This window comes from Gigantopelta aegis, chromosome 1 (genome assembly GCF_016097555.1).
Source record: "Gigantopelta aegis isolate Gae_Host chromosome 1, Gae_host_genome, whole genome shotgun sequence".
Classification (NCBI taxonomy): domain Eukaryota; kingdom Metazoa; phylum Mollusca; class Gastropoda; order Neomphalida; family Peltospiridae; genus Gigantopelta; species Gigantopelta aegis.
In genome coordinates this window covers 36486948-36512313 of record NC_054699.1, presented here as the reverse complement: position 1 = coordinate 36512313, position 25366 = coordinate 36486948, and the positions used below count along the sequence as shown (strand labels likewise).

General features: G+C 36.4%; 1 protein-coding gene and 1 long non-coding RNA gene across 2 annotated transcripts in view; one reads left to right on the top strand and one right to left on the bottom strand.

The window, feature by feature from the left end:
- LOC121374391 overlaps positions 1-25366 on the bottom strand; it is a 72631-nt gene that overhangs the window by 21282 nt on the left and 25983 nt on the right. Inside the window, exons 4-5 of the mRNA XM_041501495.1 lie at positions 17854-17953; positions 12042-12199 (exon numbers count right to left, since the gene is read on the bottom strand). Coding sequence (XP_041357429.1) covers positions 12042-12199; positions 17854-17953 — 258 coding nt within the window. The remainder of the gene's footprint in view (positions 1-12041; positions 12200-17853; positions 17954-25366) is intronic.
- Positions 276-8640, top strand: LOC121374401. Its single transcript, XR_005958232.1, has 4 exons — positions 276-611; positions 958-1266; positions 8188-8243; positions 8589-8640. It is a non-coding gene; the product is annotated as an uncharacterized LOC121374401 (long non-coding RNA).

Sequence of the window (25366 nt, the reverse complement as noted above, 5' to 3'; positions counted from 1 at the left end):
TATCACCCATGCGCCGCGCCTGTCCTATTGTTTCCAGCTTGGGTACAGTGTAAGCTGATGTGGTTTAAGTGTTCTTATCTGAAATGATAGCTTATTACAGTTCACTGTTTCCTTAAATACTGGTGTACGTCTGGTATTGTGGTCCACATTATAGTTTGCTCTTCTGGAGTTATTACTTCATTTTAGGCTCAATTTATTGGAAGATATTTCTAGAGAAGATTTAAGGTTAGTTATAGTTAGGTTATTTATTGTTCGGCTACACTACTATAATAACATATACTTTAATGTAAATGTAATTGACTAAATCATGCTTTACAACAAGTAATTATTATATATTTCTGTATAACGTTATAAACTGTACAGTGTAATATTAATTCTTATTAATTCAGTAATTTGATTAATCTATATCTAAATATGTGATAAACATAATTTAGTATGAATGCAGTGTGTATGTTTGTGGTGATGAACACTTTAGAGATTGTTGTATTTTATTATATATTTTATGAAACATAACGTGTCTGTGTAGTTATTTATTATTGTAATTCTTTTATGCAGATACGTCAATCCTTTTAAGTGTGACCAGTTCCATTTGCCCTGGTGTCACATACTTGGTATGTAATATATTTGTATATGTATTTTTATAATATAATTCTTATTTCAGGACATGTATGTATTTCACATGATTGATAATATCTTGTGTATTTGTGATAATGGAGACATATGTTAAATCATTATTTGGACATGTGAGTGATAATGTATATTATGTATGTATGTATTATAACTATGTCTGTTGTAATCATAAGACATATTTTGTATTATGCAATAATTACTTTAATATGTCATGTCATGTTAAATACTATTATTTAAATGATGGAATATTTATGTATTGTGTATCCTGAGATTTATATATGTATAATGAATGTATTGTTATATTGTATTTTAATTATATTGTTACAGGGTGATATAAGAATGGAAACTTGTCAGCCATTAAAGAGCCTTTAACCCAAAACAATGCAGTTGTCATTTGTTCCAAAACGATGATGCTACTACATTTGGAGCCGACGTAGGGACTAACAACGGGCTGACAGATGGTTTGGATGGAGTGTTGACAGTACAGGATTGACCTTCACCCCTCTACAGAATGACGTCCTAACATGAGTATCCTTGACATTTGTGATCTTGACTTTTCGTGAACATTTTAAAGGAATTCCACTCGGACATTATTGTGTGCTGCAGTGTTGACTTTTCTATGGACTTGTGTCATTTGTGAGTTTTATTTTTGTATTTTATGTGATCATGTGATTAGTATTTATTAAGCTCTCAGATAAATTATTTATTTTTATTTTTGCGCAATATTCAAGTATTTTCATACATTTGGACTATATTACTTAGCACGTGCATAATTGTTTATTATATTATTTTTTGTATTTTTTCATTTTCTTTTGTTCTTTTGATTATTGTCTTGGCTTTATTTTATTTTCAATAATTTTTGTTTTGTTTGTTTTGTTTTTTCTTGTGTATATTTACAATGCCTGCTATAATACCTTAACAAATGTTTAACGATGTGTTCATCCGAGCAGATGTGTTGAATGTTTACTAAGATAAAAACAGTAAAAAACTATGTAAGTTTAAACTTAAACAGTTTGGGGTGTTAGATCTATAGTCAACAACAGTCAGTTAGTGGTAGGATTAGTTGTTTCAGTGGTATTAGTTGCTGGTTATTTTCTCTTTGGTCTTTCTTATTCCTTTCATTTTTCTTTCCTAAATTTTATATGCACCTGCAATACTAACCATGTAATTCATTGTTTATTTGCAGCATATTCCAGTTTACTCATTGTTTGTTTCAGTGTCATACACAGGATAAAACGGGCTAAATATATTTAGTTACTTGTATTCTGGTGTGATATATCATATTTCTGTACATAATTTTTCATTTTTAGTTTTTGTGAATTTTACGGTTTCACCATGTCTGAACCTACAAGCGAGGAAGTTAGACAACTTGTTTCAGCATTCCAAAAATTAAAAAACATGGCCCAAAGCAGATAGTGCTGAAGAGTTAGTTGAGTGGATGTCTAGCTATGTACAGTCAGCAGATACATCAGGTTCTTCAAAAACTGATTTCCCAACATCCATTACTTTAAATCAACCTCCAAAATTGCCTTTCTTTTCAGGTGACTCCAAGTGCGAAACAGCGTTCGATGTTTGGAAACATCAGTATAATTGTTTATTGAACAATGAATCTTTGTCTCGTAGGGTGTTATTTAGAGTAGTACAGCAGTCATTGCGTGGCAAAGCTGCTACAGTTGCTATGAGTGTGGGACCTGATGGTGATGTAAATGAATTAGTTGCTAAGCTTGAAGATATGTTTGGTAGTGTTGTCCGTGGTCAAAGTCTTCTTTCAGAATTCTATAGAGCACGTCAGACAGAAGATGAAGATGTTACATCATGGGCATGTCGACTTGAGGAGATACTCAACAGAGCTTCAGCCCATGATGGTCTCACGCCTACATCCAGGGATGAACTGCTGCATAATCAGCTGTGGTCAGGACTCAGGGCAGATCTTAGAGACAAGTCAGCATACCTGTTCGACCAAGGTGGAAGCTTTGGAAATCTTCTGAGGTCGTTGAGACGTATGGAAGCTGACATGTCAGAGAGACAGCCAACAAAGAAGACTATTAGTAAAGCTGCCACATCAACTGAGACATCTGAACTACAGGAGATGAAAGGTATGATAAAACAGCTATCAGCCGATGTTGCTAAACTTAAGAACTCTTCTGGTAACTATGCTAAACCTACGACACAGGAGCAGCCACATCGATACTGGAGACAACAGCAGCCACAACAGCCACAATCGCGCCCGTTTGTCGAGCAAAGACAGCGTCAACCACCAAGAGGTGAACCAGTTTTGTTTCCGTTGTGGACAACCAGGACACCTGAAGTATGGATGCAGGGTAAGGTTAGACCATTCCCGACATCCTTTAAACTAGAATCAATCTATGGGGATGGGCGACCTGTAGATTATATGTTTAAACGCCCCATTAGCAATCTACAACAAAATGAATCTGATTTAGTTGGATATCCAAATGAGAGTGAAGTAACTGTCAATGGTATCCCAACTAAGGCATTGTTGGATACTGGTTCCACTGTATCCACCATTTCTGAAAGTTTTTATAAAAATAGTTTTCCTGATGTAACCATGAATCCTTTGGATGTCATTTTAAAGATTGAATGTGCTGATGGTCAACAACTTCCATATCATGGCTATATCGAAGTTGAGTTACAAGCAAAGGGTGCTAATGGAATCAAGCAGCCATGTCTTCTATTAGTAGTTTCCGACAGTTCTTTATAACATGAATGTTCCAATACTTCTAGGTACAAATGTCCTGTCTACATTTATGGATGAGTGCAGATTACAACATGGTAATCGTTTTCTCCAGGAAGCAGATATTCATACTCCATGGTATCTGGCTTTCAGGTGTATGTTTGATTCAGGATAAGGAATTATCCAGACAACATTTTTCTTTGGGTAAAGTGAGAAGTGCATCTTCTAAACGTATCCTGATTCCAGCCAACAGTGAAGTGGTTTTGCCCAGGGTATGTAGATAAGCCTGTTGCTTATAGATCTACATGTGCTTTAATTCAACCCACAAAAGGTTCCATTATACCTGAAGATTTTGACATTGTACCAACCATTGTGAATTATAACTGTAAAGACAAAAATGTATGTGGATGTTCATGTTACCAATATTACAACTAGAGCCATCAGTATACCATCTCGAGCTCTTTTGTGTGAACTCCAAGCGGTAACTGTAGAAGATATCCCAGGTAAAACATCAGTTTCAGATAGTGGATTTGATTCTATTCTTAAAAAGATGAATTTTTCTGAAGCAGATTTCACAGAAGAACAACTGGAACACGGCAAACATGTTATTCATGAATTTCAAGATATCTTTTCTACAGGTGATGATGATATTGGGCACACAACTGCTGTTAAGCATCGCATTGAGCTAGAAGATGATCAACCCTTTAAGCAGAGACATCGAAGAATTCCCACCTGCCATGTACCAGGAAGTGAAAGATCATCTGCAACAATTACTGGCGAATGGTATTATCCGCAGATCCTACTCTCCATGGTCATCCAACATCGTCTTGGCTCGTAAAAAGGATGGTAAACTTCGGATGTGCGTCGATTATAGACATCTCAACGAGAAGACGATCAAGGATTCGTATGCCCTTCCACGGATCGAGGAGATGTTCGATGCTCTCGCAGGTTCCAAGTATTACAGCACACTGGACATGAAGAGTGGATATCATCAAGTGGAGATTGAAGAAACACACAAGGAGAGAACAGCTTTCACTGTTGGGCCATTAGGATTTTATGAGTATAACCGCATGCCTTTTGGTCTCTGCAACAGTCCTGCAACATATCAACGGCTAATGAATGAATGTTTTGAAGGTCTCCATCTCAAATCTTGCTTGATATATCTTGATGATATTATTGTATTTTCAGACACCTATGAGGAACATCTGAACAGGCTTAGACAAGTTTTTCAGCGAATAAGGGAGACTGGGATGAAGTTAACACCAAGTAAGTGTTCGCTGTTCAAGACCAGGATCAAGTTTCTTGGGCATATTGTTTCAGAGCAAGGTATTGAGGCAGACAGTGACAAGATTAAGAAGATCAAGGACTGGCCCACACCAAAGAACCATAATGAAGTTAGACAGTTTCTTGGCTTTGCCGGGTATTACCGCAAGTTTGTAAAAGATTTTGCTAAAATTGCTAAACCCTTGTATGCTTTGATGCCTTCTACAAAGTCCAAGAGAAACAAGAATGTACCCGAGAAACCATGGGAATGGGGAGTTAGCCAGGAAGAATGTTTTCAAAAGTTGAAGGAAGTATTGACTTCACCTCCAGTTCTTGGGTATGCCGATTACACCAAACTCTTTGAACTACATACTGATGCCTGCAGCCAAGGACTGGGAGCCGTTCTTTATCAAGAACAGGGTGGTGTCAAGAGAGTTATCAGTTATGCTAGTAGAGGTTTAAGTAAGTCAGAAAAGAATTATTCAGCTCACCGCTTAGAATTTCTCGCTTTGAAATGGGCCGTGACTGAAAAGTTTCATGATTATTTGTATGGCAACAAATTTACTGTTTATACAGATAACAATCCATTGACTTATATACTTACCTCTGCTAAGCTTGATGCCACTGGTCATCGCTGGTTAGCTGCTCTTGCATCTTATAACTTTGATATTATTTATTTACAGGTCTGGTTTGAATAATGCAGATGCTGACGGGTTATCAAGATTGCCAGGATTACAAGCAAAGCAGGAATCCACACATATAGACTCAGAGTCAGTCAAAGCTGTTTGCAATTGTTTATATGTTCAACCTTTTGTACAGTCTTTGTGTTTATCAGCAGATGTTGTGGATGTTAACCTGAAAGAACCAGATTTCCACGGAATGACAGATCGGGGTTGGAGAATGGCTCAGCAGTCAGATGATGTGTTGAGGAGGTGGATAGTGTTTGTTAGAGCTCAGAAGAAGCCTAGCCGTGAAGATTATCCACATACTTCGGTTCACTCTTCATTACATCGGAGCTTTGACAAGTTAGTTCTCCAAAGAGGAATTCTTCACAGGAAGGTCACAATAGATGGTTGTGATAAACTTCAGTTAGTGCTTCCATCAGCGTATGTAAATGATGCTTTAAAAGGTTTACATACAGACATTGGGCATCCTGGTCGTGATAGAACGTTATCACTTCTCAGAGACAGATTCTACTGGCCTGGAATGTCAGCTGATGTTGAAGACTGGATCAAGAATTGTGACAGATGTTTAAGACGGAAGACCCCAACGAATGCTCGAGCTCCTCTTGTAAGTATTACCAGTACACAACCTTTGGAATTGGTCTGTATGGACTTTCTGACTTTGGAAACGTCCAAGGGAGGTTACCAACATCTTCTCATCATAACGGATCATTTTACAAGATATGCTCAGGCAATACCTACCCGTAACATGACTGCAAGAACAACTGCTGAGGCTTTCTATCATCATTTTGTGATGCACTATGGTATTCCTCTTCGAATACATAGTGATCAAGGTGCCAATTTTGAAAGCAAATTGTTAAAAGAGCTTTGTTTAATTTTAGGAATGGACAAGTCGAGGACCACATCATACCATCCGATGGGGAATGGCATGTGTGAGCGTTTCAACAGAACCTTGCTCAACATGCTTGGTACTTTGAATCCTAACCAGAAGAAGGACTGGAAGACTCATGTAGCACCCCTAGTCCATGCTTATAATTGCACTAGGCATGAGTCGACTGGTTACTCGCCATTTTTCCTCATGTTTGGAAGAGAACCTCGATTGCCGATTGACCTTGCTTTTGGGAATTAACACCAATCAACAACACCATTCGTTGACGTCCTATGCAACAGCTCTTCGTGAACGACTTCAGCAGTCATATGAACTTGCGACAGAAGCATCTAAGATTGCACAAGGACGACAGAAGGGAGGTTATGACATGAAGGTGAGAGGTGCAGTTGTACAGCCAGGTGACCGTGTTTTGGTGAAGATCCTTGCGTTTGATGGCAAACACAAGTTGGCTGATCGATGGGAAGATGATGTATACCTTGTTCTTTCTCAGCCTAATCAGGACATTCCTGTATTTGTTGTGAGAAAGGAGAATGGTGAAGGAAGACGGCGAACTCTTCACAGGAACCATCTTCTGCCAATAGGATCTTTGCCAGGTTCAAATCAACCTAGACCTAAACCCAGAAATAGAGTAGTTGCACAACCAGTTGCAACGCCAACTCGGGAAGATGATGATGATGAATCTATTGACTTAGATTCCTCACAGGTGATTGTTTTAGCAGCTCCTAATGATTTAGCAATCATTAGTGACCAGACTGCTGAGATATTTGATTCTGACTCACAGGTTTCTGGTGACGATCAGTTGTCTGCTGAGTCAGAGAGTGTTTCTTCCAGTGGTGACGACCACATACTACAACACTCAGTTCACGAGGACTATAGTACGGGAGAACGCTTGGATGAAGAGGTCGAAGATGGTCTAGACATAGAAACATCTAGAATTGCTACAGCATCTGATGATTCAGATACGCCACCTCAGCCGGAGCCACCACCTCGTCCTACACCACGACCTAGACGATCAACAAGAGACAGAAGACGACCCGAATGGCAAACATCTGGCGAGTATGTCATGAGTCAGAATGTGCAGCGTCCAGACTGGCAGAATAAATGTAAACTTTTGGAACAACTTGCTAAAGTTGGAGTTTTCGAACACATTAGTGATGCCGTGTCTAGGGCAATTGTCTCTATTGTTGATGATAATGATAAATGACGAGGACGCCATTTCTTGAAGGGGAGGAAGTATGTAATAATATTGACTTGTGGATATTTGGATATAATTATTGTTTTATATTAATGCATTGGTTTTATTTGTTTTCATGTAATTAATTATTTTATTTCCATAAACAGGTAATGAATTACAACAGATTGTGTACCTTTAATTATTTTATTCTTAATGACAAGTTGATTACTATTTTCAGGTATCTTGGCTTGTTACAAATTGCACAAGCATGTATGACACTTGCACAACTTAGTAACAATAGCACTATCACCCATGCGCCGCGCCTGTCCTATTGTTTCCAGCTTGGGTACAGTGTAAGCTGATGTGGTTTAAGTGTTCTTATCTGAAATGATAGCTTATTACAGTTCACTGTTTCCTTAAATACTGGTGTACGTCTGGTATTGTGGTCCACATTATAGTTTGCTCTTCTGGAGTTATTACTTCATTTTAGGCTCAATTTATTGGAAGATATTTCTAGAGAAGATTTAAGGTTAGTTATAGTTAGGTTATTTATTGTTCGGCTACACTATAATAACATATACTTTAATGTAAATGTAATTGACTAAATCATGCTTTACAACAAGTAATTATTATATATTTCTGTATAACGTTATAAACTGTACAGTGTAATATTAATTCTTATTAATTCAGTAATTTGATTAATCTATATCTAAATATGTGATAAACATAATTTAGTATGAATGCAGTGTGTATGTTTGTGGTGATGAACACTTTAGAGATTGTTGTATTTTATTATATATTTTATGAAACATAACGTGTCTGTGTAGTTATTTATTATTGTAATTCTTTTATGCAGATACGTCAATCCTTTTAAGTGTGACCAGTTCCATTTGCCCTGGTGTCACATACTTGGTATGTAATATATTTGTATATGTATTTTTATAATATAATTCTTATTTCAGGACATGTATGTATTTCACATGATTGATAATATCTTGTGTATTTGTGATAATGGAGACATATGTTAAATCATTATTTGGACATGTGAGTGATAATGTATATTATGTATGTATGTATTATAACTATGTCTGTTGTAATCATAAGACATATTTTGTATTATGCAATAATTACTTTAATATGTCATGTCATGTTAAATACTATTATTTAAATGATGGAATATTATGTATTGTGTATCCTGAGATTTATATATGTATAATGAATGTATTGTTATATTGTATTTTAATTATATTGTTACAGGGTGATATAAGAATGGAAACTTGTCAGCCATTAAAGAGCCTTTAACCCAAAACAATGCAGTTGTCATTTGTTCCAAAACGATGATGCTATTACATATATTCCATATATTCCAACCTTCTCAGAAAGGTCTTCTGGGTGTATTTGATCAGTTCATGGTGTATAAGATTTTCCAATTTTTGACTGATCTTCATAGATGACTCCAGCTCTACTACCACCTTTCATAGAAACATTCTGTTCATGTTCATGCGAACTTCCGTCTTTACCACACACATTGAGTGATGAACAGACAGCGTCACAAAAAGGCACACGCATTCCTCTCAGGGGTGGTACTTCCTGGCTGATGGTTATCATGGAATACAGCCCACGAACTAATTTCACCTTCGTCTCCACCACACCATTAAAAACATTATTCCAGGTGTATGCGACTCATATGCCCATCAAGGCTCATGCCTGCAATAAGTGCATTGGGCATATGCACTAACCAGTGTAATATGAATCCTGCTAATGTTTGCAACATAACTAAATATGAAGGTCACGTTCTCCAGTGACAAAGTGGACATAACCCTTCTCCAAAGAACCATTAGTTCTGATGCTGCCCTTGAAATACTAGTCTAGTATAAACTATGTAAATCGTTAATGTTAGCTATTTAAAAAAAAAACCCAGCACCAACAAACAAACAAACAAAAAACATGAATTTATCATTAAGCAGTAAACTACAAAGTGTGTAATGGTCTTATATATGTCAATCTATGTAATTAATTTCTCTTTCCAGCCAGTGCACCACGATTGGTATATCAAAGGCCGTGGTATGTGCTATCCTCTAGCAAAGACAGAAACCAGTGTGATCCTTACGGACCTTGGTTGAAGTGTTAAATATTAAACTAATTATTTTAAAATAGCCTGCATTTGTAATAGTCAAAACCCAACATACATAACAATTCCGACTTTCGCAATTTTACTTGTTTTATTTGTATGAATCTATAAAATATTTTTTATGAAGTTACTTAACATTATATACAATACAAAAAAGTTAAAGTTTGTTTTATTTAACGACGCCACTAGAGCACATTCATTTTTTATCTTATCATCGGCAATTGGACGTGAAATATTTGACACTATTTTTCTTTAGAGGAAACCCGCTATCGGCACACGAGCTACTCTTTTACGACAGGCAGCAAGGTATCTTTTATTTGCGCTTCTTACAGGCAGGATAGCACAAACCATGGCCTTTGTTGAACCAGTTATGGATCACTGGTCGATGCAAGTGGTTTACACCTACTCATTGAGCCTTGCGGAGCACTCACGCAGGGTTTGGAGTCGGTATCTGGATTAAAAATCCGATGTCTCGACTGGGATCCGAACACAGTACCTACCAGCCTGTAGACCGACGGCCTAACCACGACGCCACCGAGGCCGGTATATATATACAATACAAGGTATATAAATATTATTGTTTATTATTTCTCTTCAAAAAAACGCGTGATTGCAAAAGGAAAACCATTTTGAGCTCGCCGCGGTAAGTCGTGCTCGACTTGGGAATCCTCCATATTTGTTGTCAGCGAAATGGAGTTTTTTGCTGGATTGTAACTGATTGAAAGCTAGGACGCTTCTCCTTTCGACAGCCTGAACCATCATGTTGAATTTTTTTAGCGAGATTCCTTGCCTCCACGTCATTTATTCGGCTGATTTTTGTCGACAAGTTTTTCGGTGACTTGTATGACGTCCATTCTGCAGAACGTAACGGTTGTTCGCAGTTAGTATCTACCTGTGCGAGAGTCTCGTAGCAGCACCGGAAGATTGACCGTCCCACTCTAAGAAAACATAGGAAGTGGGGCTGACCGTCCCACTCTAAGAAACAATAGGAAGTGGGGCTGACCGTCCCACTCTAAGAAACAATAGGAAGTGGGGCTGACCGTCCCACTCTAAGAAAACATAGGAAGTGGGGCTGACCGTCCCACTCTAAGAAAACATAGGAAGTGGGGCTGACCGTCCCACTCTAAGAAAACATAGGAAGTGGGGCTGACCACTACTACTCCTTTGTGGACTTTACTTTGTTTTATATTCGTACCATCTCGTATCCTCCGGAGCCGGGCCCGTCCGCACCACTATACCAACCATGGTGAATAGACTACACCCTAGTCTGATATTCTCTTGTTCAGACGGATCCGGCTTCTCAAAAACTGAATTTTCGCACAGAACTACACCCTCCACATATAATGGCCGTCACTCCTTTTTCTTGACGGGATGCAACCCATCTCGTCCCTACAAGCTGTACACCTTAACGGCCTTAACTAGGCCACACACGTGAACATATATATCGGACTTTAAACTTTTAGACCTTCGTTAAAAACAAAATATTTTCTTTAAAAACAAATTATCTTCTTTTTTTTCTACATTATTAAATAGTCTGATCCTCTCTTCTTTCTCTCATTTATTTTTGGGCTGTTTCTAAAATACTCCAATTTATATAAATAGTTAGCCGAGCTGTCAGTTCCTTTTTATTTTTAGCTGGTTAACTTTTTAATTAAAAAACAAATTATATTATTTTTATCACTAATTGCTGTTCCAAAATTCTGTCAATTTTCAATTCACCCCCACCCTATCTGTCCCGAACCCAGCCACTGGCGAAATCAGAAATTGTGTCCCGGAGAGACGTTCCTGAACCTTAATCGGATATAGGCAAATTAATATGTCATCCAATCCAATCCAAAAAGAAAACAAACAGAATTGTCTCCCTTTTTGCAAGTACCACAAATGAATGTGCAATAAACAGCACGTAAAACAGTAACTATCACCTGTTTAAAAACACATCTCTTCCATAAATATATGCATTTTCATTTCAACCTTTACTAACCAACCGATTGTCGTTAAAAGACCGATTATATTACCATCGAAGACAGTCCAGTCTAAAATTAACTGAGCTGTAAACAGTTTGCGACTAGCGAAGATGGCAAAGATCACCATGTGCTACCTCAGTATAAACTTAAAGCTTGTTTTGTTTAAAGACACCACTATATCACATTGATTTATTAATCATCAGCTGTCGGATGTCAAACATTTGGTATTTTGATATACAGTCTAAGAGAGGAAACCTGCTACATTTTTCATTAGTAGTAATGGATCTTTTATATACATCATCCCAGAGACAGGGTAGCACATACCACAGCTTTTGATATACCACTTGTAGTGCACTGGCTGGAACGAGAAATAGCCCAGTGGACCCACCGACGGGGATTTATCCTAGACTGACCGCGCATCAAGCAATCGCTTTACCACTGGTCTACGTCCCAACCCCTCTCTTAGTAATTAAGTGATAATATCGATTCTGCGATGAATACTTACTGAAATCAATTTACATATCATAAGTGACAATATCGATTCTGCGATGAATACTTACTGAAATTAATTTACATATCATAAGTGACAATATCGATTCTGCGATGAATACTTACTGAAATCAATTGAAATATCATAAGGGACAATTCCCCCGGGCCAGCGAGTGTTAGCTAGACGCAAAGCTTTTCTCTTGAATCTCATCTTGGTGGTTGGCGAAGGCTTTCTGTTGGGTATTGGGGAGTCGAGCGGCGGTGAACTCTGCACCAATGGCATGCTGTAATGAGAAAAAAGAAGAAAAACCCTAAACAAACAGAAATGAACATACTGGAAGCTGCAACACTGATTGTATATTGATTGTCATCACGTAATACTGATTGTATATTGATTGTCATCACGTAATACTGATTGTATATTGATTGTCATCACTTAATACTGATTGTATATTGATAGTCATCACGTAATACTGATTGTATATTAATAGTCATCGCTCAATACTGATTGTATATTGCTTGTCATCACTCAATACTGATTGTATATTGGTTGTCATGATGTAATACTGATTGTATATTGATTGTTATCAGTACTGATTGTATATTGATTGTCATCGCGTAATTCTGATTGTATATTGATTGTCATTACTCTATACAGATTGTATATTGATTGTCATCACTAAATACTCAATGTATATTGATTGTCATCACGTAATACTGATTGTATATTGGTTGTCATCATGTAATACTGGTTGTATATTGATTGTCATCACGTAATACTGGTTGTATATTGATTGTCATCATGTAATACTGGTTGTATATTGATTGTTATCAGTACTGATTGTATATTGGTTGTCATGATGTAATACTGATTGTATATTGATTGTCATTACTCTATACACATTGTATATTGATTGCAATCACTCTATACTGATTGTTTATTGATTGTCATCGCGTAATACTGACTGTATATTGGTTGTCATCAGTACTGATTATATATTGATTCTCATCACTCAATACTGACTGTATATTGATTGTTATCACTCAATACTGATTGTATATTGATTGTCATTACTCTATACAGATTGTATATTGATTGTCATCACTAAATACTCAATGTATATTGATTGTCATCACGTAATACTGATTGTATATTGGTTGTCATCATGTAATACTGGTTGTATATTGATTGTCATCACGTAATACTGGTTGTATATTGATTGTCATCATGTAATACTGGTTGTATATTGATTGTTATCAGTACTGATTGTATATTGGTTGTCATGATGTAATACTGATTGTATATTGATTGTCATTACTCTATACACATTGTATATTGATTGCAATCACTCTATACTAATTGTTTATTGATTGTCATCGCGTAATACTAACTGTATATTGGTTGTCATCAGTACTGATTATATATTGATTCTCATCACTCAATACTGACTGTATATTGATTGTTATCACTCAATACTGATTGTATATTGATTGTCATCACTCAATACTGATTGTATATTGATTGACATCAGTACTGATTATATATTGATTCTCATCACTCAATACTGGCTGTATATTGATTGTCATCACTCAATACTGATTGTATATTGATTGGCATCACTCAGTAGTGACTGTATATTGATTGTCATCACTCAATACTGATTGTATATTAATTGTCATCACTCAATACTGACTGTATATTGATTGTCATCACTCAATACTGATTGTATATTGGTTGTCATGATGTAATACTGATTGTATATTGATTGTTATCAGTACTGATTGTATATTGATTGTCATCGCGTAATTCTGATTGTATATTGATTGTCATTACTCTATACAGATTGTATATTGATTGTCATCATTAAATACTCATTGTATATTGATTGTCATCACGTAATACTGATTGTATATTGATTGTTATCAGTACTGATTGTTTATTGGTTGTCATCACTCAATATTGATTGTATATTGATTGTCATCACTCAGTACAGATTGTATATTGATCGTCATCACTCAATACTGATTGTATATTGATTGACATCTCTCAGTGCTGACTATATTGATTGTCGTCACTCAATACTGACTGTATATTGATTGTCATCACTCAATACTGATTGTATATTGATTGTCATCACTCAATACTGATTGTATATTGATTGACATCTCTCAATGCTGACTATATTGATTGTCATCACTCAATACTGATTGTATATTGATTGACATCTCTCATTGCTGACTATATTGATTGTCGTCACTCAATACTGACTGTATATTGATTGTCATCACTCAATACTGATTGTATATTGATTGTCATCACTCAATACTGACTGTATATTGATTGTCATCACTCATTACTGAATGTATATTGATTGTCCTCACTCAATACAGATTGTATATTGATTGTCATCACTCAATACTGATTGTATATTGATTGGCATCACTCAATACTGACTGTATGTTGATTGTCATCACTCAGTACTGACTGTATATTGATTGTCATCACTCAATACTGATTGTATATTGATTGTCATCACTCAATACTGACTATATTGATTGTCGTCACTCAATACTGATTGTATATTGATTGTCCTCACTCAATACTGATTGTATATTGATTGTCATCACTCATTACTGAATGTATATTGATTGTCCTCACTCAATACAGATTGTATATTGATTGGCATCACTCAATACTGACTGTATGTTGATTGTCATCACTCAGTACTGACTGTATATTGATTGTCATCACTCAGTACTGAGTGTATATTGAGTGTCATCACTCAATACGGATTGTATATTGATTGACATCACTCAATACTGATTGTATATTGAGTGTCATCAGTACTGATTGTATATTGATTGTCATCACTCAGTACTGATTGTATATTGATTGTCATCACTCAATACTGACTATATTGATTGTCGTCACTCAATACTGATTGTATATGGATTGTCCTCACTCAATACTGATTGTATATTGATTGTCACCACTCAATATTAATTGTGTATTTATTGTCATCACTCAATACTGATTGTGTATTAGTTGTCATCTCTCAATACTGATTGTGTATTGATTGTCATCACTCAATACTGATTGTATATCGATTGTCATCAATCAATACTGATTGTGTATTGATTGACATCACTCAATACTGATTGTATATTGATTGTTATCAGTACTGATTGTATATTGATTGTCATCACTCAATACTGACTGTATATTGATTGTCCTCACTCAATCCTGATTGTATATTGATTGTCCTCACTCAATAATGACTGTATATTGATTGTCATCACTCAATACTGATTGTATATTGATTGTCCTCACTCAATACTGATTGTATATTGATTGTCATCACTCAATACTGACTGTATATTGATTGTCATCACTCAATACTGATTGTATATTGATTGTCCTCACTCATTACTGATTGTATATTGATTGTCATCACTCATTACTGAATGTATATTGATTGTCATCACTCGATACGGATTGTATATTGATTGTCATCACTCAATACTGACTATATTGATTGTCGTCACTCAATACTGATTGTATATTGATTGTCCTCACTCAATACTGATTGTATATTGATTGTCCTCACTCATTACTGAATGTATATTGATTGTCCTCACTCAATACAGATTGTATATTGATTGTCATCACTCAATACTGATTGTATATTGATTGTCATCACTCAGTACTGAGTGTATATTGATTGTCATCACTCAGTACGGATTGTATATTGATTGACATCACTCAAATACTGATTGTATATTGAGTGTCATCAGTACTGATTGTATATTGATTGTCATCACTCAGTACTGATTGTATATTGATTGTCATCACGTAATACTGATTGTATATTGATTGTCACCACTCAATACTGATTGTGTATTTATTGTCATCACTCAATACTGATTGTGTATTGGTTGTCATCTCTCAATACTGATTGTGTATTGATTGTCATCACTCAATACTGATTGTATATCGATTGTCATCAATCAATACTGATTGTGTATTGATTGTCATCACTCAATACTGATTGTATATTGATTGTTATCAGTACTGATTGTATATTGATTGTCATCACTCAATACTGATAGTATATTGATTGTTATCAATACTGATTGTATATTGATTGTCATCATTCAATACGGATTGTATATTGATTATCATCACGTAATACTGATTGTATATTGATTGTCATTACTCTATACAGATTGTATATTGATTGTCATCACTCAATACTGATTGTATATTGATTGTTATTACTTCGCATAGATCGTTCACATTAATTCGATCTCACGTGATATACCCAAGAAGCGTGTCCTGTGCTGACCCTGGGGACGGTTTCTACCCACCAGGAAAGAAAAAGAAACCGTAACCGGGTACTATTAATTTGAAATTATTTAGTCTTTATTTTCGGTATGAATTAGGACTGATTTTTATTGATGATAACCGGATTTTACAAAATAGGTAGCAAGACCTCATATTACTTTGCCCTGGTTATTTTTCACTGCACCTCTAGTTATAATTGTATTCTAGGAGCGGTCCTGCGCCACCATTTAGCTGAAATCTATAAACATGTACAATTTATTAAAAACATAATAGTGTATTAGTAAAAGAATAAGCGTGCTGCTCACATCATATATGTTATATATGTTGAAGCTACTACGGCTATTTTTCACCCCGATTAAGCACATACCATTCATATGTTAAGGGTATGTCATGTCCTGTCTATGGGAAACTGCATATCAAAGATCCTATGCTATTATTAAAATACCAAATTTTACCACAGAATAACATACCATAAAATACCGTACTGTGCATACAATAGCACACCATATCATACCATACCATGTCAGACGATACCACACAACACTATACTAGGTGACAATACTATACCAGACCATACCGTACCATACCGTACTGTGCATACAATAGCACACCATATCATACCATACCATGTCAGACGATACCACACAACACTATACTAGGTGACAATACTATACCAGAACATACCGTACCATACAATAGCGCACCATATCATACCATACCATGTCAGACGATACCACACAACACTATACTAGGTGACAATACTATACCAGACCATACCGTACCATACCTTATGATACCATACCGTAACATATCATATTACACCTCACTGCCCAAAGTATACAATGTTATGCATTGCTATACGATGTCCTATTATTTTAGGGCAAACACCAAACCAAATCGCAGTTCACTGTACACGATTTCACGGCATACCTTACACGGTTTCTTTCTTTCTTTCCCCTGCGCGTGCTGTAACCTCACCGTGGTGCAGGGTTGTAACATTCTCTTTGAGAATGGCCAATACAGCACAAATTGAAGTTTAGAGTAAAAGTCAGTATCTTGTCTGTGACATTTGTATTTGTATTGTTGCACAGTTCCTTACACTGTTTTTATTTATATCTTGAATTTTTCTGTTGATGTTGATCATCACCTTGTTTGTTACCATTACCATAGTTTGACACCCAATAGCCGATGTATTTTTCGTACTGGGGTGTCGTTAAACATTCATTCATTCATTCATTCATTCTTTCTTTCTTTGTGTATTTTTTCTTCTTGTTGTTTTGGGTTTGTTTTTTATTTTGGGATGGGTGAATGGTGGGGTTTTGTTTGATTGTTATTTTGATTGTTGGATTGTTTTTTTTATGTGTGTGTGTGTGTGTGTGTGTGTGTGTGTGTGTGTGTGTGTGTTTGTTTGTTGCTTTATTTGGGGTTGCTTTTGTTGATTTGTGTTTTGTTTTTGTTTTTTTTGCTTTGATTTGATTTTTGGTTTATTTGTTGTTGTTTTTGTTTGTTTGTTATTGGGTGTTTTTTTTGTTGTTTTTTTTTTTTTTTTGGGGGGGGGGGGGTTGGGGTTCGGGGTGGTCATATTTCACTCACTCGTTGCCACTATAATATGCAACATATTCCTGTCGACTTATCTTCATGTCGAACTCAAGAATAACGCTCCCGTCAGGCTGAAACATTTCTCTCTCATAACCTGTCAGAAATAATAAATAAACATTTTAAAATAAAATAAACAAATAAATAAGTATGTAAATAAAACAAACGGCAAACAAACAAATAAATATCTAAATAAACAAACAAACATGCAATTAATTAATTAATTAATTAAACAAATAAATGAATAAATAAATGGATGGATGAATAATTAAATTTCCGATACATTCATTACAATTAACGTCATCCCATTGGTCCAGCCTTAGCAACGCGAATTTGTTCATTTCCTGATAAACGTAAAAATAACGTCAGGCTACGTCATATCTGATGACGTCACTTTACAATGATAAATAGAGGCTATTTTATTGGGTGGTTTTTTTCAAATACGATTTGTATGTTAACATAGCAATGAAATATATAGATCTAAAGAAACCATAACAGTTATATCCGGTAAAAAGTCATATAGTCCAGAGGATATGTGCACAAAAATGACTGAATTGTGCACGTTTTGATAACACCCCCCCCCCCCACCCCCCAAAAAAACCCAACACAAAAACAAACAACAACAACAACACAAACAACAACATGAGACTTTGCACACACATACTATGTCATGTATAAATTTGTCTCAAATAGTATTTTAAGCAATTTTAATGTTATATATGCTATAAATATGTATTCATTTGGATACAAGAAGGATATCAAAACTGAGCTTTGGTGGACCTTGTGACATTTAGGTGTACTTTTACATTCAAAACTATGAACTTTTGACCTACATATTTACATATAATCCTTCGCCGTTAAAGTGAGTTGTGTAGCAAAGCTATATATTTTCAAAAACAATTTAGTTAGCATGAAGGGAGACCCTAACATGTGAAAAAGAATGAATGTAGATTTCATGTATCCAGTATGTAAAGGTATATTAAAGGCAAAAGACCACACTACATTTTTGCGTAACAACCAATGCACATGCCAGTACTCATTTACGTTTAATCAAATATGGGTATTTAAGTCTCTGGTGAAATATTATTGCTTGTTCCTTTTTTTTTTGTCATTGAATGCACCATACAATGTAATATTGGGTCAACCATATAACACCCCACTTGAACCAGTGACATCATAATCCAAAATAGACGTCTTCAATCACATTGTGTATACATTGTCAAATATACATTCCATTTAAAACATTTCAACAGATTATTTTGACACTAGTTGGTTAACAGCCGCATAATAGATTAGTGAAACACATAGTCACTGCAGATAATAGTTGTGAATGGCACACGCGATCTTTTGTGACACACCGAGCAGGGATAGATGCCACTAACACATTTCTGTGGTGCATATGGTACTCGAAGATTTGACCAAAATATCTAGTTGACATACTCTTTTGATATGGACTAGGTCTGCTAGGTATATTGTTTGACCTAGGTAACTCAGCCATTAACCACCAACAGTTCATCTTCACTACGCAGATGTGTATTGTCACAATTATCCGTAACTTTACAACATGATTAGTATGTTGACATTGCGAATATTGAACAAACACACACCGCTTTCAGCAAGTCTAACACATCCGTTGCCAGGCAACTACAGTTTTATTACATCAGTTACAGAAGGAATGCAGGTGATATGAACAATATGGATATTTCTGCGGTATCAGAAGGAATGCAGGTGATATGAACAATATGGATATTTCTGCGGTATCAGAAGGAATGCAGGTGATATGAACAATATGGATATTTCTGCGATATCAGAAGGAATGCAGGTGATATGAACAATATGGATATTTCTGCGGTATCAGAAGGAATGCAGGTGATATGAACAATATGGATATTTCTGCGATATCAGAAGGAAAAAAGAAAGAAATGTTTTATTTAACGACGCACTCAACACATTATTTTACGGTTATATGGCGTCAGACATATGGTTAAGGACCACACAGATTTATATCAGAAGGAATGCAGGTGATATGAACAATATGGATATTTCTGCGGTATCAGAAGGAATGCAGGTGATATGAACAATATGGATATTTCTGCGGTATCTGTTGCTAATCCTGAGCAGGTTCCGCCGATTTTCCACATATTAAGCAGTAGTTTTAAATATATCCAGTGAAGAGAAACAGCGCAGGCAGAACAAAGTTTGAGTTCTGGCAAATTCATGTTCTTCGGTGTGCTGATATCAGACACATTCATGAAATATCATTCTATCATATGTGGATGCTCTTTACACCTGCAATGGATCTTCTATGCACTAGCTCACTACAACACTACAGATATAACATATGGGAAAACTACAAGATAAGAAACCAAAGTAGGCATTTTCAAAAAGTACGGTCAAATGCACAAGAGTACTTTGATAGTTGACAGCAACATGTTCACATTTTCTGCCAGGTATATGGCATGGATTTAGAACACAATCACTGACTATGGCAACGCAAGGTTCGGTGAAAAATCCCAGGATTTGTGCTACACAGTGATGACACCAGCAGGGTACAACATGAATTGCACGTCGATGGTGCAGCTATTGCCACCATAATAAATCCTTGTCTCCCAAACACATTTGATGATTATGCGTCTTGGTTAATATCCTTTAAAAAATTGAGATATCAGCCTCAAGGCAAAACAAAAAAGCGAGAAAAGAGGAAAGACCAAATTAATATATTTGGGGGATAAAACATTGTGCCTTGAGTTCCTGTGTAACAAGAAAGAAGTGAAAGAGTTGCCACCAAAATGTTTGCTGATAGTTACTGAGTAGACAGCTTGTGCTCAGAGGCTGCTAATGTGATGTACTTGGCACCATGTGTGCACAAGAAAACAGACACCTACATATTACTCTTCAAAAGAAGAAACGCAAAACCACATTGTCGTAACATTTGGAGAATTGATTTAATTATTGAATGGTGAGTCCGATAATTACCAAATGTTGCAGGATTGTTCACAATTCACTCTAGTCCATTGCGAGTAAGTGATAGGACACACCACCAAGGTCAAGGTCATCTGGAGTCAATACCGGGTGTGGCCTCCGCGTGTGTTGACAACTGCCTGTCACCGCCTGCCCATTGAAGCAACCAGAGTACGGATGACGTCCCGGGGGATGGTGACCCACTCGGCCTGCAAGGCTGCTGCCAGATCGGGCAGGGTCTGGGGCTGTGGTTGTCGCTGTCGGAGGCGTCGGTCCAACTCGTCCCATAGATGCTCAATTGGGTTCAAATCCGGTGATATCGATGGCCAAGGAAGGACATTAATGTTGTTGTTCTGTAGGAAAGCCGTTGTGAGACGTGCTGTGTGAGGCCTGGCGTTGTCATGTTGGAACACTGCGTTGGCGTTGGCCATAACTGGAACGATGTGTGGCTGGAGGATCTGGTCAATGTAGCCCTGTGCATTCAGGTTGCCCTGCACGTGGACCAGGTCAGTTCTGCCAGTGTGTGAGATGGCTGCCCACACCATGACACTACCCCCGCCGAATCTGTCCACTTCCTGCACGCAGTTTGCCGCATAACGTTCACCACGACGCCTATACACGCGACATCTTCCATCATGACGTCGGAGCAGAAATCGGGACTCGTCACTGAACCACACCTGTCTCCATCGCAGTTGAGGCCATTGTCGATGAATCTGGCACCACTGCAGTCGGAGTCGACGGTGTTGTGGTGTTAAGATGACACCTCGAACTGGACGTCTGGCACGAATTCCTACCTCACGTAGGCGGTTCCGTACGGTCTGGTCGGATATCCTGCGCAAACCTGGTATTGCTGCGGCTGTGGAGGTGGCAGTAGTCAATCGTTCCCGAAGGTGGCGTACCCGGAAGTAGCGGTCCTGCCCGGGGGTAGTGACCCGTGGTCGACCGGATCTAGGGAGGTCACGTGTTGATCCATGTTGCTGGTAACGGTCCCACAGTCTGGAGATGGTGCTTGGGGACACATGGAATGCCCTGGCAACGGCCGTTCTGGATTCGCCTGCGTCTAGTCGGCCGATGGCATTGATTCTCTGCGGTTCACTGAGACGTGGCATGTCCTGGATTGTCAACTGTCGGCCAGATACAGAGGCCAGGCAAGCGAACACCCTGCACTTTTATACTGTCGGTGTTCATGTTGCACGTGCAGACAACGCACGTGCAGTGGTGACATGGTTTGCACATGGCTGCGTTTTTGCGAATATTCACATTTTGGAACTTTATTGTACAGTAGCTGCGTTTTATCGAATGTAACCGTGGGAATGTGTTTGGGTCATGCAATGACCTTATATTCACAAAGCATGAACCGGTAGGAAACATAAAATCGGAGTTATAAGCCATTTGTACCCTTTTGCGTTTCTTTTTTTGAAGAGTATATTTCTACAAGCTGCAGATGCTACAAAATGTTTTTAAAAACAATAAGGAATTAACACACACTCGCCACTGGGATCTGATACGGACGTTTGTGAATATGTTGTCTGTGTAACAAAAGCTCATATAGATGTATGTACATCGATGCAATTACTTTTGCACTGACTTTGGACAATTCCAAATGTAATGCATGGCTAGCCTTTTTTGCTCTGACTCTAGATACCCAGTACCAGATAGTCTGAATGACGTACATGTACTAACATCCATTCAGAGATATATTATAGGTATATATGACCACGGAAAAGCAGAGGATAGCATAAACTGAGCCAGAAAAGTCATGTTCACACGAAAAGGCATAGAAATAGAAAATATTTCAACAACAAAGGATAAACTATTGTAGTGATATCAGTTATACCCTGGTATGGTGCGAAAGAAGGCCTGTTATGTGATAGGTGAAATGATGCTATAAACAAGCTGCACAGGACACTGCAGATGCACACAAGCACAATAACGAAACCAATCCGCAAGTGTTGTGGGTGTGGTAAAGAATGGGAAATCTATGATTCGCTGGGCCTGATATCCTCCTTAACACAGGCTTTGCTACATAAAATGTAAAATAGGAATCATAAATGTTAATAATTGTAGTCGCATGCACCATATGGAACTCATTTTAAATTACTTCGTTTTATAACAGTTAACTTCAAATTAATCGATCCCATATATAATCTTAGCATAATTACGTTTAACTCGAGAATATCAAAATTGTAATATGCTGACACTGTGTAAATTGTGGCATCTCCAAGAATCCATGATAAAATAAACAGAAAGCAGAACAATTTGCGTTTTTTAGTTTCAGTTAATTATTAGTAGACATAGCATACAAAATATGTACCTAATCTGTTGGTCAACCTCTACAGATGTCTGATAAAATCGATATTTTTTACTAGTAAAAGAATTATTTTATTCTGTTGTTTTATGTAGCATAGAAAGTATAACCTTAACGTTTCAAATAAAAATTAATTAAACAGATTTTTAAGTGGAAAGCCGCCATTAACTACTTTGATACAGCCTCGTTAAGAATGTATGTCAATTTGTTCACTTATGACCCTGAAATGACCTGCAGAAGTCATCTAATGTCAAGTCATGGAAATAGTTAAACACAAAATGACAATAAAATATTAGTTAGGGTTATTTAGTCCATGCTTTTTTATTGGGAAATTGTGATGGTGGCCATTTTTAAAAATGGCCGCCATTGCCAACACATGTCGTATTCAGAATGCCTCCAATCCTATAGTTAATCTTTGTAATGTGTACTATGTGTGTTTCAAGTTTCATGCTTTTACCAAAAATGCACGATTTATTCAATCTGGACTAGTATTTTCACTGTATTTCAGCTACAGTGAAAATATAAAAATCGTATTTACTTTTTTGTAAAGTTCATGATTAAGTTATCTCCTTTAGTTTGACGATTACCAATGCATCTGATCGTATTTGATTTTTTTTTATTTAAACAACTGTATCTATATTAAAAAGAATGGATATGAAGTGCAATTACGATAAAATATTTGAAACGAATTGAATACAAAGCTAAATAATGATGACACAATGTCCTGTCATTGAATGTAAGTTAAAAATTTAACGGTGTTCCATTGGGTTTTTTGTTGTTGTTGTTGTTGTTTTTTTTTTTGTTTTTTTGGGGGGAGGGTTAGAGGATCTCTTTGTCAGGTATGTTTACACAGCAGTATTATAAAATAAATGCTAATTTAGTAATTAAATAAAGATAATTTTGATTCAAATTTCTTTTAAAACGTCTATGGTCATGTACATTTTCTGAAAAAGTTCCATCAGAAGAAATATATCACGGCGTTACGTATTTTTGATAGGATAAGCGAAAGAGATTGTCAAAAATTATGAAAGATGTATATAATAAATAGACCTTTGCACTGTGTTTTTTCGATTACGATTTTCATGTCAACTCGTGATGTGTGAAAATATGCTTTTTTACACATCACGAGTTGACATAAAAATCGTATTTGATAACACCCCATGAAATAGCTTCTATATATTCAAAATACTACGTGAGTGCCCACTACATACCATTTATTTTGCGAATTGTTTGAAAATATATTTAACCAGCAAAAGCTAATTTAATACATTTTTAACTATTAATTTGTAAAATAAATGTTATTTAACGTAAACGATAATAATAATAATGTACATTTTACTTATGCCTAGAACCCAGGTCGAACTACTAATAAAACGGTTTTTCTAACACAGTGTCTACACTTAACTTACACGTTATGAATACAAGTGGACAGTTTTAGTGTTACGTTGACTGGACTGTTTGAATGTGACACATTGGTCACCACGATGGGCAGTCAGTCAGATTGCTGTAAATCGATCTCCTCCATGTGGTGGATATCGCCATGTATGTTTTTTTTCTTTTTTTTCTCATTTTCCTCAAAGCATATCAAATAACCAGTGCTGCAAAATCATGATATATTTGTACAGAACTTCACAATCCTTGTTTTCGCTTCCTATTTATTGCACGAGTTTATTTTGCGCAAAAATATATACCGCAAAATAAACTCGTACAATAAATAGAAAACGAAAACAACGCATGTGAAGTTCTATATTTATTACACACCTTATTTTATGTTTTACAAAAACGATTTTTAATTTAACGTCATAACATTCTTAAATCTACCATCAATCCTCCTTTCATGGATTTACTTAACGTTAAGAATTGTACTCTGCGGCAGCCTTGTGTAATGTTCCAAATATGATGTGACGTAACTTGAGGTGCTAACTACAGTGAAATTATAAAGAGAATTCCCCATTTAAAAGTTCCGGTCCAGATGGCACATATGTATGATACCAGATACATTTATCACACAGCTTGAAAATGTCTTTATCATTATAGTAAGATTGAGTAGGTATGTAATCAATATATTTATTATCCATATGGTTCAACATAACCGAGTTAATAATAATCTTACGAAGCATACGTGTAATAACAAGTGTAATGACGTATTTTGGGAAGCGACGTCATAACATGACGTTGCTTCTCCAGTCCTAGCTCAGACTGTGTATTTGAAATATGACGTCATTTCGTCATCTCTAGTTG